Source organism: Budorcas taxicolor, chromosome 12 (assembly GCF_023091745.1).
Source record: "Budorcas taxicolor isolate Tak-1 chromosome 12, Takin1.1, whole genome shotgun sequence".
NCBI lineage: Eukaryota > Metazoa > Chordata > Mammalia > Artiodactyla > Bovidae > Budorcas > Budorcas taxicolor.
In genome coordinates, this window is record NC_068921.1 from 19198617 (window position 1) to 19213657 (window position 15041).

At 42.8% G+C, this 15041-nt stretch overlaps 1 protein-coding gene across 1 annotated transcript in view; it reads left to right on the top strand.

The window, feature by feature from the left end:
* Positions 1–15041, top strand: part of SETDB2 (SET domain bifurcated histone lysine methyltransferase 2) — a 70291-nt gene that overhangs the window by 31357 nt on the left and 23893 nt on the right. Inside the window, exon 11 of the mRNA XM_052650354.1 lies at positions 14220–14341. Coding sequence (XP_052506314.1) covers positions 14220–14341 — 122 coding nt within the window. The remainder of the gene's footprint in view (positions 1–14219; positions 14342–15041) is intronic.

A 15041-nucleotide genomic window follows, 5' to 3' on the forward strand; every position in this document is an offset into this window, starting at 1 on the left:
ATTTGCTGTTTCTGTGTATGTTTGGGATATATGTAATGAGACTTATTTTCATTTATATAGAGGAATATTTGATTTCTCTGATTTAAGGTTCATTGGGCTTCCCTGTTAGCTCAGTTGGAAAAGAATCCACTTGCAGTGCAGGAAACCCCAGTTCTATTCCTGGGTCTAGAAGATCCACTGGAGAAGGGATAGGCTACCCACTTCAGCATTCTTGGGCTTCCCTTGTGGCTCAGCTGATAAAGAATCTGCCTGCAGTGTGGGAGACCTGGGTTGGAAAGATCCCCTGGAGAAGGGAAAGGCTACCCATTCTAGTATTCTGGCCTGGAGAAGTCCACGAACTGTATAGTCCATGGGATTGCAAAGAGTCATACATGACTGAGCGACTTTCACTTCACAAGGTTCATTGACACTTAAGACTCCTGGCATCTTCATGATGAGAGGGATACTTTGCATTGTTGGCCATAACTACTGTGTAGGGTGGAATTGGAGTTAGCTTTTCCCATCAGACTGCCAGTCTCGTCTCTCCTGCCTCCTACCATCATACATGCTTTTCAAAGAAAGTATATAGTCCCAGAAATTTTCCAGGGGAAAAAAGAGAAATACCTTCGCCACTAGTCCCAGTGTCTGTATAGACTGCCCTGTCTTTGGCCAGCCAGACCGTGCAGAAACCACCTGCATTCCTCCTCCTCTCTGGGCTCCACTTTGTTCTGACTTATCTTACCCAGGAGAGTGACGAGGAGTCGTGGAAGCAGGACAGGAACTGTATGATAACCTCCACACGTCCTTTGGAAAAGTCCGTTCAGGTTCACTGATTTCTGGATGTGGCCTTAATTTTTCTCTTTGCTCTGTATCAGAGCGCTTCTTCCTCTCTGTGGGGTTCAGTTAGTGGGATGGGCAGCTTTGACTTTTCCCTTAAAATAATGGGAAGCATGCATAGCCCAAGATTCTTTTATGTATTTCCTTTGCTAAACTCAAGACCTATTTATTTATTTATTTGTGGCTGTACTACTTGGCTCAGAGGATCTTAGTTCACTGACCAGGGATCAAACCTTTGCCCTCTGCAGTGAAAGTAGAGTCCTAAGAACTGAACCACCAGGGAATTCCCTCAACACCTCTTTAAAATATGACATTTGAATGGTTTGAAATTGCTGTTTAGTGATAATTTTAAATGTAATTCATATGCCATCAGAAGAAAAAGTACTCTCAAGTCAGAAAATCTTTGAAACCAAAGAACTTTTTTTCCTTGCTAGAGAAATCTGTTTGGCCTTTTTCTTTTTCGCTCTCCTAGTTAGAAGGATACTTGGTTAACAAGAGAAGCCTCTCTGAATACTGGAGTGGGTTGCCATTCCCTTCTCCATGGGATCTTCCTGACCCAGGGATGGAACCTGGGTCTCCTGTACTTTCACTACTTCTATACTATTGCCAAACATGCTGGAAGCTACTGAACATGCCAGGAGAGCCAGGAGATCAGTAAAGAATGATCCCTAGCAAAGGACTCTCGTGGCTTTCTTTCCAGTCAGTTATGTTGAATAGTGGCTGCACTGGAATGATATGGTTGGTCTCACTAGCTGGATCTCCCCTTGTTTATAGGAAGAGAAAAACAAGGCTTTTCTGTCTTTTTAAATTTAATTTTCTACATAGATAATCCATTCTCATGATTTAAAAACTTAAATAAAATAAAACACCTTAGAAAATACATACAAACAGAATTGTTTCACAGCAGCTGTGACCCTGCCAAGTAGGTACCCTGAGTAAAGCTCACCAGGCTCAAACTGAAAAAAATGTATGGGTGATAGGAAGTTATCATTGAAATCTAACAGTGGTAAATGTGTCTGAGGAATATTGCTGGGATTCGATCCCTTTATGAATCTGGTGATAGATGACTGTGTAGCAATAACAGCTCATGTGCAGCAAAATAACACTGAAATGGTGGTGACAGGAGATAGTTATCACCATGTTAGAAGCCTTGGAAAAACAATAAATAATGCTTGTGTTCAGCAGAGAAATCAATTACTTACACAGATACCCTTTCCAAAGGATCGGTTTGATGTAAAATTCAGGTCATAACATATTCTTCATATTAAACTTTTTGTTTTGGTTTAAAAATAATGTACTCTGCCCCTGTTCACCCTGCCCCCAATCCACCCTCTACAGTAAAATCATTTTTTATTACTTTTTGTGTATTCTTACAGTGTTTCTTTATGCAAATACAAGTAAACATAAGGATGTGTTCCTATTCCTACCCCTTACCTAAAAGACAGCATATTACATTCAGTGTCCTACACCTTGTGTTTTAAGTTAACAATATACCCTGGAGATCTTTCTGTATGAGTACACCGAGCTCCTCATTTGTTTTTGTTTATAGGTGCATATGATTCCAATGTGTGGCTCTCCAGAAGTTTAAATAATCCTCTTTAGATAGACATTTGCATTGCTTCAAAACCTCTACTGTTGAAAACAATGTTCAGTAAATAATCTTACATGGATATATATGCAGATATATCTGTCAAATACACTCCCAGATACTGGATTGTTGAATCAAAAGATAAATGCATTTATAATAATGATAAATAGGAGTTTTTACTATTTTGCATTTCTACTGGCAAGATGTAAGAATGTCAAAACAGGGCTTTCTGAATGAATTCGTACCATCAACAAAATTGTAATGAGCTATGATATTTTGCATACTAGTCAGAAAAAAAATAAAAACAAGATGTGTTGGAAACAGAATGGTGTTCTAATGCTTCAAAGAACAATGTATCAGACTTTATGCTATATCTAACATGTGTTTGTCTGTTTTTGTTAACAGCATAGTTGTTGCCCAAATCTTTTGGTACAGAATGTTTTTGTAGAAACACATGACAGAAATTTTCCCTTGGTGGCGTTCTTCACCAACAGGTTTGAAAATTTTTTTAATATGATTAATTTTGAAGTTGTGACTTTAAAAATAACAGTACAAAAATATTAAAAGAAGGTATATGCTATAGCCCTAACTCTCTGGTTACCCTAGAATACTCAGTCATCCCAAACTGTTTAGAGGCGATAAAATTTTAAATAGTTGAAATTTTAATTCTTATTTCCTCTTAGAATTAATGTCCAAAAAGGCTAAGAATGACAGGTCTCAGCCAGTTCAGTTCAGAAAATAAATGATGCAGAATGCTACATCTTTAAGTCAAAACTACCCCTGATTACTTCCCCGGGCCTCAGTGCATTGCTGGGGCCCACTCTTTTTAAAAACACACTTCCTCCCTTGTGGATATTGACAGTTTCTTCTTATTTGGGATTTTAGTAGATTTGAAATAAAACTCAAATAGAGCATTCCTAAGTAGTGGATGTTGGAGAGAGAAAACGATATTGTTGAGGAGGATTAATGATGTTAATATGAAAATTGATTATAATCAAATTTGGTTCATTCAGGATAATTTATGATTATTTTTAAAATTTCTACTTTCTAGGTATGTGAAAGCAAGAACAGAACTAACATGGGATTATGGTTATGAAGCTGGAACTATGCCTGAGAAAGAAATCCTCTGCCAATGTGGGGTTAATAAGTGTAGAAAAAAAATATTATAAATCTGTAGTTAATACCTGCTCATGAAATCAGCTGATCAAGCTGAAACTAGGGCCATGCAAAAGAAATCCCTGTGGCCAGTGGAATTAATTTACATTACGATCTGTCAAGAGATCCCAGTTTACCCTTATTGGGAGTGTTTATTTGCATTACTTAGAAATGCTTGGAACAAAATAGGGACATTTTCATATGCATAGCCTATCTCTTTATTCTTACTGCTCTTTAACTGTACATGAGTAGAATGGATGTGTATATTTTATATGAAACACCACTGTGTAATTTGTAACTTATTTGTAAATTATATATTCAGAAGAACAGATGTCACAGTTGATTTCAGCACTTCTTACTGCTTTTGTAGTTATTATCTTTGACTTTCAAGGCCCCACAGGGCCAAATTTCACCTCTTTACCTACAAAATTTATTTATGTTTAGTTCCTGGCAAATAATTTACCATTGTGAGCCATAAGATGGGCATCAGAGCCTGAAAAATATTAATATTATGCAAATTACTTCCAAGTATTTTAAGTTAATTGGATAAGCTCCATGAAATAGTGTCCCATCAGTCCACTTGAATGAGAAAGAAGAGAAACTCTCCTAGGGGAAAGTTTTGGCACATTTTTTGAAATGAAACTTCTTTTCCACAGATTCTTTTCACTCTTTCTATACAAACACAGGAAAAGCGAGAATAGAAACTTGGATGAGCTGAAATATTTTTGTTCTAGACAGAGTAGAACTGTAAGAAAAGGAAACTTAAGAGAATAGTCAGACATGGCTTATTTATTGCCAGAAGAGATGGTGCTGGATAAGAATTTCACTTAAAACAATTCTGTTGAAAGAGTCTGAAACAGACCGTTGGAGTTTCCTGGGCATGATGTGCAAATTATTTTCCTAGAGAAAAAGGGAAAGATTTACTCTGCTGTAGGTTTCCTGACCATGATCATCTAGTGAAAAGGGGGTGAGAGTCTCCAAGAGTTAAAACAAAGATGTACATTTGGCTGTCAGGAAATTCTCCTCGCCCCTGGAACCAGCATGGGAATACTAGCTCAAAAAGGAGTAATTAAAGTAGTTCTGGGTTTTTTAGGGTTTGTTTTTTTTCCTTAGCTTCTGGGTTTAATTACCTTTGGTTACCTTTCAGACAATGGAGAAGGAAATGGCAACCCACTACAGTATTCTTGCCTGGAGAATCCTGTGGACAGGGGAGCCTGGTGGGCTGCTGCCAATGGGGTCGCACAGAGTCGGACATGACTGAAGCGACTTAGCATGCATGTATTGGAGAAGGAAATAGCAACCCACTCCAGTATTCTTGCCTGGAGAATCCCAGGGACAGAGGAGCCTGGTGGGCTGCCATCTGTGAGGTCGCACAGAGTCAGACACGACTGATGTGACTTAGCAGCAGCAGCAGCACCTTTCAAACAAGAATCTAAACTTGTACTAGGTTTAATTTCTTAAAAATATTGAACTAAATAAAAATTTAACTTGAAGGTGGGTTAGAGAGTGGGAAACCAAAGAGCTAGGAAAGGGAGCAAGAAATTGTAACCAGACAGCCATAGACAAATGGGCAAAGCTGAGAAGTTTCATTTATTCACAGTAAAGATGCAGGAATTTTAGGCAACGCACTGAAATAAGATGAAGACACTTGAAAAGTATGGGAAATCTGTACAGAGATCTGACATCTTGATCTCCTCCATCTGTACTGGTTCCCAGCTGTCATCTCCCGTCAGCATCCTAGAGATTCCCTTTGTCTTTCCGATGTCAGGTCTATTTCTAGTTAAATCCCCTTATTTCTCCTTTCATTGATTTACTGCCACATATAGGCATGGGGTCACAAAGAGTTGGACACAACTGAATGACTTTCACTTTATGGGTGAAGCACATCCTCCAGTACCTTTTGAAAGGGAAAAAATGAGACTATATGTTTCAATATGTTCTTTTGCCCTTACACTTGATTGCTGTTTTGGCAGGGCAGAGAGTTCCTGAGTAGCTTTCATACCCAATTTTGAACATACATGCTACATTCCAGTGTTGCTGCTTTGAAATCTGAAAATGTTCTCACCTCTGGCCTTCAGAGTGACTGTTGGAAGTCAGAGGCCATTCTTTTTCTTTTATATTTGTGACCAGTCTTTCTCTCTCTCGAACGTTACAGCAATCTCTTTGACCCAGTGTTCTGTTCCCAGTAAAGGTCTATTATTACACCTGATACTAGGTGTTTGGTGGGGTCTTTAATCTGAAAACCTTGTTCTTTGGTTCAGAGAACTTTTCTTGACGTGTTTCTTTAATGATACCTTATCTGTTCTCACTTTCTAGGATTTCTGTTACCCAGACCGTAGACCTCCAGGATTGGTTCTCTGATTTTCTTACCTTTTCTGTTAATTTCCAGCTCTGTCTTATTGCTCTACTTTCTGGGAGATTTCCTCAACGTAATCTTCCAATTTGTCTATTGTGGTGGTTTTTTTGGTTTTGTTAGGTAGGTAGAACAGGGAAAAGGAGTCCAAAATGGCAGTGGCTACAAGACAAGGAAGGGAAAAGCCCGTGAAAATGAAACAAAAGAAGGTCCGAGGACCAGAGTGAGGACCTCAGGTAAAACAAACAACACTCCTGGCTGGCCCAATTTATATAGGACAGGCCCAGGGAGAGAGAAACATATAAATACAGGAGCCAAAGCTAGCTCGCTGTCTCCCGCGCTCTGGGGCGCTCTTCTCGTGTCTAGATCGACGTGCCCTCACGCCTCGAAGATGGATTTTCCTGCTATCTTCTAAATAAAATAGAGCTGTAACACTGATTTGTCTAAGAGCTATAACATGGTCCATTCGAGACCTGAGAGCTATAACACGGTCTATCCAAGACTTGAGAGCTGCGACACGCCGAGGGGGCTTTAATGTCCATCTTAATCTCCATCACTTCAAATCTTTATTGTGATGAGACAAAGAATTGAACATACGCTCACATGACAGTTTGTTAGTTTATTTGGGGGCAGGGTCTCATTTTTTTTATTTCTAGAGCTCTCTGAATATTTTGTTTTTCTTCAGTAGTATCCTATTGGTTCATGGTTGCAGTATCTTGTCGCTTGGAAAACACTTTATATAGTACATCACACACAGGCATTCGTGCCTATATTTTCTTCCTGAGTATCTGTGACCTCCAAGATTTGTTTTCTTTGTATGTTTCCTTTGGTCTTTGTCTTTCAGGCTTTAGGCTTCCCTTAGTGATCTTGGCAGTCTGCTCCTCCCTAAGAGTGGAACACTGAAGAGCTGAGATTATGATCTGAGAGTGGGGGAAGGGGCCCTTCACCTGCTTCACTTGGCCCAGCTGAGCTCTTCAATCTCTTATTCAGTGTCTTTAGGACTCTTTGGCCTGGCAATGAGTCAGTCTTACTGCTTGAAGGCAAAACACTGCTGGCAGAGCCTGCCCTTTTTTCTCTCGTTTTGCTGCTCCGCACATCTGCTTCTGTAATTCATGTGTGTTGGTCAAGACTAAGTTATCCTTTTTAACAGTTTCTCTTTTCTGTCCCCAATTTGCCTCCTTTCCTCTCTTTAAAACCTGCTCAAAAAGCAAGACTTCGAGAAGTTTTTCCTTTGATTGCCTCAGCAAACCACCAGCTATTACATGTTTCTTTTTTACAGAGCAACTTATTTTGTAACTGCGATTTAATTACCCGCGTCTGTGTTTTGTGTATTTGTTCCATGCGCCAGAAACCTCATCTTGTATGGTGCTGTGTACACTACGGGTGCTAAATAAAGGATTACCACTGGAAGCTGGCATTGCACTCAGTTAATTCTGCCTCCGCTTATGATAGACCTATTCAGCCCAAACTTGGGGGGTGTGCTAGTGAAATAATGGCTGACCACTGGAAACTGGCATTGCACTCGGTTAATACTTGGGTGGGTGGGTGTGTGTGGAGTGTTATTTTGACTGTGCCGCATGGCATGTGGGATTTTAGTTCCCCAACCAGGGATTGAATCCGGGCCCCCTGCAGTGGAAGTGTGGAGTCTCAATCACTGGACCGCCAGGGAAGCCCCACGTGATAACGGCTTTTTAAAAATAACGGGTAATCCCTCAGGAAGACCCATCACTTCTCCAGCTGAGTCCAGGGACTTCGGCCACCTTTCCTCCGACCATCGGATAAGTGGGCGCAGAGTGGGGAGCGCCTGGCGTGATTCGTTTTTTCTCTTTAAAGCAGTTCGAATTCAGACTCGGAGGTAGAGAAGCCGTCTGCAAAGCCTCTGTGCGCTTCCCCGGCAGGGGAAATCCATCAGCTTTATTTCGCCGAAGCGGACTTCCGGCGGCGGGGACGCAGCGCGCAGACATGGATCTGGCGGGGCCTTCCGCGCCCGAGTCGACCCGCGGCGCCAGCTGGTCCGAGGCCCACGCCGCGCGGGACACAGTCCCGCTCCCGACCGGTGAGTACCGCGCCGGGGGCGGTCGGGTGGGGCTCGGTGGTGGCCCAGGGCCGCTCTCCGGTCGCCGCCTTATGGGCGTCGCCGGCCCCGTCTCCAAGACCGCGGTGAAGTCTTTGCACCGCGGCCCCCGGGCGTCCACCTCCAGCGGCCCCCGAGCCCAGACCACTACCCGGGGGCCCTCGGAGGGGCGATCGTTTGCCTCCGTTTACCGTGTGCCTTGCCTCTCCCCACTGCAGATGGGAAAGCCCATTGCTACGGTCCTACATCGCTAGGAATGCAGCCAGCTGGGGAAAGCGAAAGAAAAGCCTGTGGGTTTCCTTTCCCAGCGCGGCTCCGCCCGCTTCTCAAACAATGCGGTCGGAGAAGTGCCCGGGGGAGAGGGGAGCTAGGCTGGAGGTGGACCCCTTTTGAAGAGAACTGGTCAGTTGGGTCTCAGGATCAGTTGTTTAGTCGCTAAATCGCGTCCGACTCTTTGTGACCCCATGGACTGTAGCCCGCCAGGCTCCTCTGTCTAAGGGATTCCCCAGGCAGGAATACTGGAGTGGGTAGCCATGCCCTCCTCTAGGGGATCTTGGCAGGCGGATTTTTCTTTTTTTTTTTTAACCGCTGAGCCACCGGAGAAGCCCGGCGGGGAGGAGGGGTCGGGGCTGGCTGGCTGGGTTTAAGAAGCAGTTTGGAAACTTTCCACAGAGAATGCGATGTTTTGGAACCATGCCCTCCTTTCCATTTAGTAGTTCAAGTCTGTGGCCCTGTTTTTAAGTGAGACAGCAGCCTCTTGAGGGGGCACCTTTCTTGCAGTTCAACAGGTGTGGATCTTCTAACCCGTGTAGACCTTCTTCCCAGTGCATGCTCAGGACCAGGTGCCAGGAATACAGAGATGAGCTAGGCAGACCCTGCCTTAGAGAATCTAATAGGCAACTCGGGTGTGAGCTGCTGAGAACCACAGAGGCACAAATGAGGGGCTCCTTCAGCTCAGCCTGGTGTTCAGGGGACACCCTGTCTTCGTTTTAAAAGGCAAGAGTCAGTCACCCAGGGGTAGGAAGGGTGCAAGGGCAGTCCAGAGATGAAGACTCGAATAAAGGCGCCAGCCACAAAACATCAAATGTGGCAGCCACAAGTGAAGCAACTTGTTGACTTTCATTTTAGCTGGCGAGCATTTAGCTAGTGGGCTTCCCTGGTGGCTCACATGGTAAAGACTCTTTCAGCAATGCAGGAGACCTGGGTTTGATCCCTGGTCGGGAAGATCCCCTGGAGAAGGGAATGGCTACCCACCCCATTATTCTTGCCTGGAGAATCCCATAGACAGAGGAGCTTGGTGGGCTGCATACAGTCCATGAGGTTGCAAAGAGTTGGACTCAGCTGAGTGACTTAACACTAGCACTACTGATCATACAGAATGCAAGATGAGTTACTGGAGATGAGGTTGTTTCCCGACCTTTTCCCCAAACTCCAGACTCCTATCACCAATTTAATCAATGCTTGGAGCGATCTCAAACTCCTTTTTGCCTGCACACACCCACATTCTCCAGACCTACTCAACCAACTACTAGCAGCCTTCCCATTCCGTTCACCCAGGTGCTCAGGCCAAGACCCTAGTTCCACACTCGGTGCCGCTCTTTCCTCCTTGCCTCCCACCTCACGTGTTAGACCAGTCAGTTCTGTCTCCAAAATATATCTCGAGCCTGACCTCTTCTTGCCGCTTCTATCACTACCATCCAAGCCACTATCATCTCAGACCTAGACTGTGGGTTTCCTGGCTTCCGCTGTAGCCTCTCATACAGACAGGACTGCACAGAAGCCAAAAGGACCTTATAAAACAAAAAGCAAATGTGATTCTCCTGCTCAAAGCCCTCCAGTAGTCTCATTGCTTTCCGAATAATCTTACTGTGGCTACTGTGTACCCCGTGTCCTGATCTGATCCAGTCCCTACCCATCTTGATGACTGCCACCCCTCACTGCCTTGTGAGTCCTCTAAACCCCCACCATATTCAAATCTCTGCTCAGCAGTAACCTCCACAGATAGCCTTGCCTGCCCACCCTGTTTAGAAGAGCCCTCCCCCGACCCTCATCAGTCTCACCCTCCTTCCCTTGCTCGTTTTTTCTTCATAGCACTTACTACTACCTGAAAATAATGTGTTTGAGGGTCTATCTCTACTACTAGGATGTAAGTTTTGTGAGTGTTGAAATTCACATCTTATTCCCTGCTTTACTTGTAGTGCCTAAAAGGATGCTTAATAGGTGCTCATCACGTATTAAAGAAACCAGTGAGTCTGCATGTAAAGAGCTTGGCTTCTATTCTCCAGGTGATAGAGAAGAGTTTTTAGCAGGAGAGAAACACGGACAGTGGACATTTTAGATAGCCCACTCTGGCAGCAGTGTGACGAAGGAAGTGGAGGCGTGACAAGGGAAAGCAGGGGGAGGGCCATGAGCTTATCAGAATGGACCAGATAAAAGACAGTGAGGGCAAGGCAGTCCCCTTTCCCACACTGCTGCCAGAGCTTACTCTCAGGTGCATGTGTGCCTACACACAGAGATCAGGTCATGGCAGTGCCAGTGTTAATCAGGGCCTGTTGGCTACAAATAGTGCAAAATCAACCTGATACCATTTAAGCAACGGGGATGCTTGTTACTGGAAAGCAGGGAGACCAGACTCATCCCAGGAGCATGGATGCTGTTGTATTTTCCAGAAAGAGCCAGGAACCAGGGCCTGAAAAGTCTTCATACACTTTGACAGCACTCAGCATATCTGCTTTGTTCTTCTCTTTCTTTGGTCCAGTTTTCCTGCTAATGGGATAGAAGATGGCCACACTCACAGCTTCTCAGGTTTTTACATCTCCTTCAAGAAGCCAGCCCAGTCTGAACTAAAATCTTCTATTCTGAATTCTGTATATCTGGGACGGGCAGGTAGGTCCTCTAGGACTGTCAGCTGTGCATAGGGAAAGAGTCACTTAGTACAAACATGTCTGCTGGGGGTCATTCCTGTGTGTGATGGTGAGCCTGGATAAATCAGGAGATAGTACAGCTCTTATAAATCAGGAAATAGTGAATAACCCAGTAGAAAAATGGGCTAAGGATGTCAGTGCCAGAGGAGAAATGCAGATGCCACCTTGTGATATCCTATATTCACAATTAGAGATGATGATTCATTTCTCTCTGCACTTTGTATTCTTTTTTGACTCAGTCATCTAACTTTCTGTCCCGGCTATACCTTTATAGTATATTTTAAAATCAGACAGACTCTCTCTCATTTTTCCCTAAGTTTGGTTCACTGCCCATAATCATTTATTCTTCCAAATAATATATTTTTCAACCTCTTTAAAATAACCTTCTTGAGATTTAACTTGAAATGGCATTAAATCTAAAACTTATGCCAACCAAAGGAAAACACAACCTAAAAACTGCAAGTTTTTTTTCCTGTGGGGACCTTACTCAGGACTGTAGCCTGGGAGCCAGACTCTGAGGAACTGCTTTGAAGAGGTGAGGGAGGAGCCAGGATATAAAGTTTTTGCTGAAAACAAACATGTGGTTGAACATCAGAAGACTACTGCTAAGTTAATGATTTTAGAGCTTTTCCAAGTATGGGAAGATGCAAGAATCTGGGCTCATGGAAATTATTCCTTAGAAGTGCATCGTAAGTATTTAGAGCAAGTATTCCGTTTTCACTATCCTGAACCCCCCTGAGGGCACACCATTTTTAGGGGGTGGGGATTGCGGCAGTGGCTGGTGGCTTGATGGAGTTTTAGGGGCTGGGGATTGCTGCCGTGGCTGATGGCTTGATGGTAGGCAGCATGTTTTCATTTGTCCTTATTTGAGCTAGAACAGACAGCATTATGACATCCAGCCTTCTGTCCAGGTGCACCGTATTTCTCTCCTTGTACTGAAATGGAGCTTAAAACAACTCTTTCATCGTGTTATTCCCCTCCTCAAAAATCCTTCCTGGCAGCCTTTCACCATCTGTTCCTCAAATTCTTTTCCCGCTTCCTTTGCATGAACTCTCCTCTTCAGTCCCGCTGATGAGCTGTCTCCCAGTCAGACCTCTTGGCCTCTCCCCCCATCTGTGCTTCTGTCTGCAACGTCCCCCCCACCTTGACTCCCCTTTCCATCTCCAGGTTGTACTGGCTCCTTGACAGCACCCCATCCCACCGGGAGCACTTCCTCCTCTGACCATAGCATGTATTTTATTTCCTACTCAGCAGCTACATTACTCTGTGCCATGTATTCTGTTATTTTACTTTCCCAGTTGCTACTTCATCTCCTTGTTTACCTTGTAAGCTTCTTGCAGGCAAAAGTTCTGTTTCATGTTTCTTTTATAGCCTCTGCTGTATGTTCTTCCATCTGTACCGTATCTTCCATATGGTAGCCACCGTCTGCCTGTGCCTCTGGAGCATTGAAAATGTGGATTGTCCAGTTGAGACATGCAGTAACCATGAAACACACTGGACTTCAAAACTCAGTACAAAGGATGAATTAATTGTTTTATTGATTAAATGTTGAAAGGGTAGTATTTTGGATATATTTGATGGAATAACGCCTATTAAAATTAATTTCACCAACTTCCTTTTGAGGAGGACCTGCCATGCAGCATGTGGAATCTTAGATCCCCAATAGGATCAAACCCGTGCCCCCTGCATGGAGAGCAGAGTGTTAACCACTGGACCACCAGGGAAGTCCCTCCTTTGCTTTTTTAAATGAGGCTTCTAGAAATTCTTCATCTGCGCCTGTGGCTCACATGGTGTTTCTACGGATAGCGCTGGTGTAGAGCCCTCAACACAGTGACTCTTGTACAAAGAGGCGCTCCCGACTCGGTGGTAGTTTGAGAGGAATGAAAAGCAGCAGTTTGCCGGTTCCATTTCATCTGAGGTGTTTTCTCTCAGTCTCCCCCACTCCTGTTTTCTTGGTTGATAGGAGCAGGAGGATCACTCGTTTGTAGCCCCACTAAGCAGGACTCCAATCCAGAAAACAAATGATAATTAAAGAAGAAACTCATCTGAACGTGAAACAAATGCTAGCTCCAAAGTGAGGTCTTTGGACAGTGTGAGACATAAAAATCTAATTTAAGAGAGGTGCTGAGAGATCTTACGCTTTGGAGTAACCAGAAAGGCTTTTAAGAAGCGCTTAAGCAGTTTAACCTCATCTAAATTGAACCCTTTCACCGTTAAATGAAGTTTTGTTTCAGAACTAAAATTTGAAGGTAAAATTGAAAGTGCTTTCTGCTATGGAAAACCAGATGAATAAAGAGGATGAGCATTGGAAAGGGCAAAGAAATATTACATGGATGCTTGTGGCCAAACTAACAGCAAACTAATAGATTAGCGAGTAAAGGTTGTCTCCCCCGGGTGCGTCCAAGTGGGATGTTGGGAACAGCTGGCTTTTTTCTCCATCTCTGACTCTTCCCTGTTCTTCCTAGCTCTACTTCTCTGTTTCTTTCCTTTCTTCATTCTTCTCTTTAAAAAAACACAAAAACTGCTTCCAATCATGTATCTTTCTCTCCTAATTTATAATGTTGGATTACATCACATTAAAGTACATTGTTCATTTACCTCTTTAATTCACCCCAAATTTATTATTGAATATAGTATAAGGATCTAAATTCTTTTTTATAGGTAGTTAATCAGAGCATTATTTCTTGAATACAATTGATTTATAATGTCAGTGATTATAATTGAGAGCTTCCTGTGGGCAGGGAAGTGATGTGAGAACTTTGTATTTAAATTCCTACTTCTGTTTGTTAGGCAGAGGGTTTCCTCCTGTGTGTGCTCAGGCTCTTCAGTCGTGTCTGACTCTGTGACCCTGTGGACTCAGCTCACCCGGCTCCTCTGTCTATGGGATTCTCCTGGCAGGAAGACTGGAGTGGGTTATCATTCCCTCCTCCATGGGAGTCTCTCCGATCCAGGGGTCAGACCGTGTCTCTTATGCCTCCTGCATTGGCAGGCGGGTTCTTTACCACTAGCACCATCTGGGAACCTCATGTTTCAATCTTTTATTTATTTTTGTTTTGTTTTGTTTTGTTTTAGAAAGTCCCTGGACATTTTAAATAAAACATTTTCTTTTTTATTAATCCATTAAAAAATGCAAAAGTAAAATTTTAAAAATTGCAAAGGTGCTTTTCTACTTGGGTCCCAAATTTTTTCTCCCTGGGAGCTGAGAGACTTCTAAAAACAAGTGCCCGGCCCTCTCCTTTAAGATGGGTGGAGGAGTTACAGACCAAGAAATTCCACTTTTCATTTCTCATGAGGGATGTTACTTTGTAGGTGTCTTCCAGGTTGCAGAAAGGTTGCAAAAAAGGATATGCGCGCTCTGCCCCAAAGACCTCGAGTGTAGTGTCCTGTACTTTGCACAGTCAGAGAATATAGCTGCTCATGAAAACTGTTTGGTAAGTTTGAACACACATGAGTCCTTTCAGGGAAGGACATCCCGAAATAGATACATGTACTTTGAATACAACAAAGAACAACACATTGGCTGCCCGTGATTTGGGCTTTGAGGTGGGGATTTGGGGAGCATATTTTTCTCTTTTTAAAGTGTCAGATAGTAACACTTTTTGATTACTTTTGGTTTTATTTATAACTGATCAAACGTAAGGAATTATGGTGAAGAAGCTTCTTTAAAGATATTTTAATTAAATATTTCAAATATAACAGATACCCATAGACATTTATAAAATGTCTACCCCAGATTTATAAAATGATATTATATGATACTCACTTCAGCTTTTTTTTTTAAAGGAAAAACAACGTAGATAGTTAAGGACTCTCCCTTCTCTGTCCCATTCGTGGCATTCCTTCACCAACACAAATTTGTTACTTATTATTATCTTGTCTTTTTAATTTTATGCTTCCACCACATATTTAAGTATTTCTAAACAATACTATGATATTGTTTTACATGTTCTTGGACTTTACAGAATTTCTATCAAATTCTGTGGATTATTGAGACTTATCCATGTTGATAGGCGCTCTAATCTTTAATTTTAAATGTTACAGTATTCCATTTTATGACTATAATTACTATCTTTTAAAATGATTTTGTTTTTCTTTCTTTAGTGTTTGTTTACCTTTTGACTGTGCTGGGTC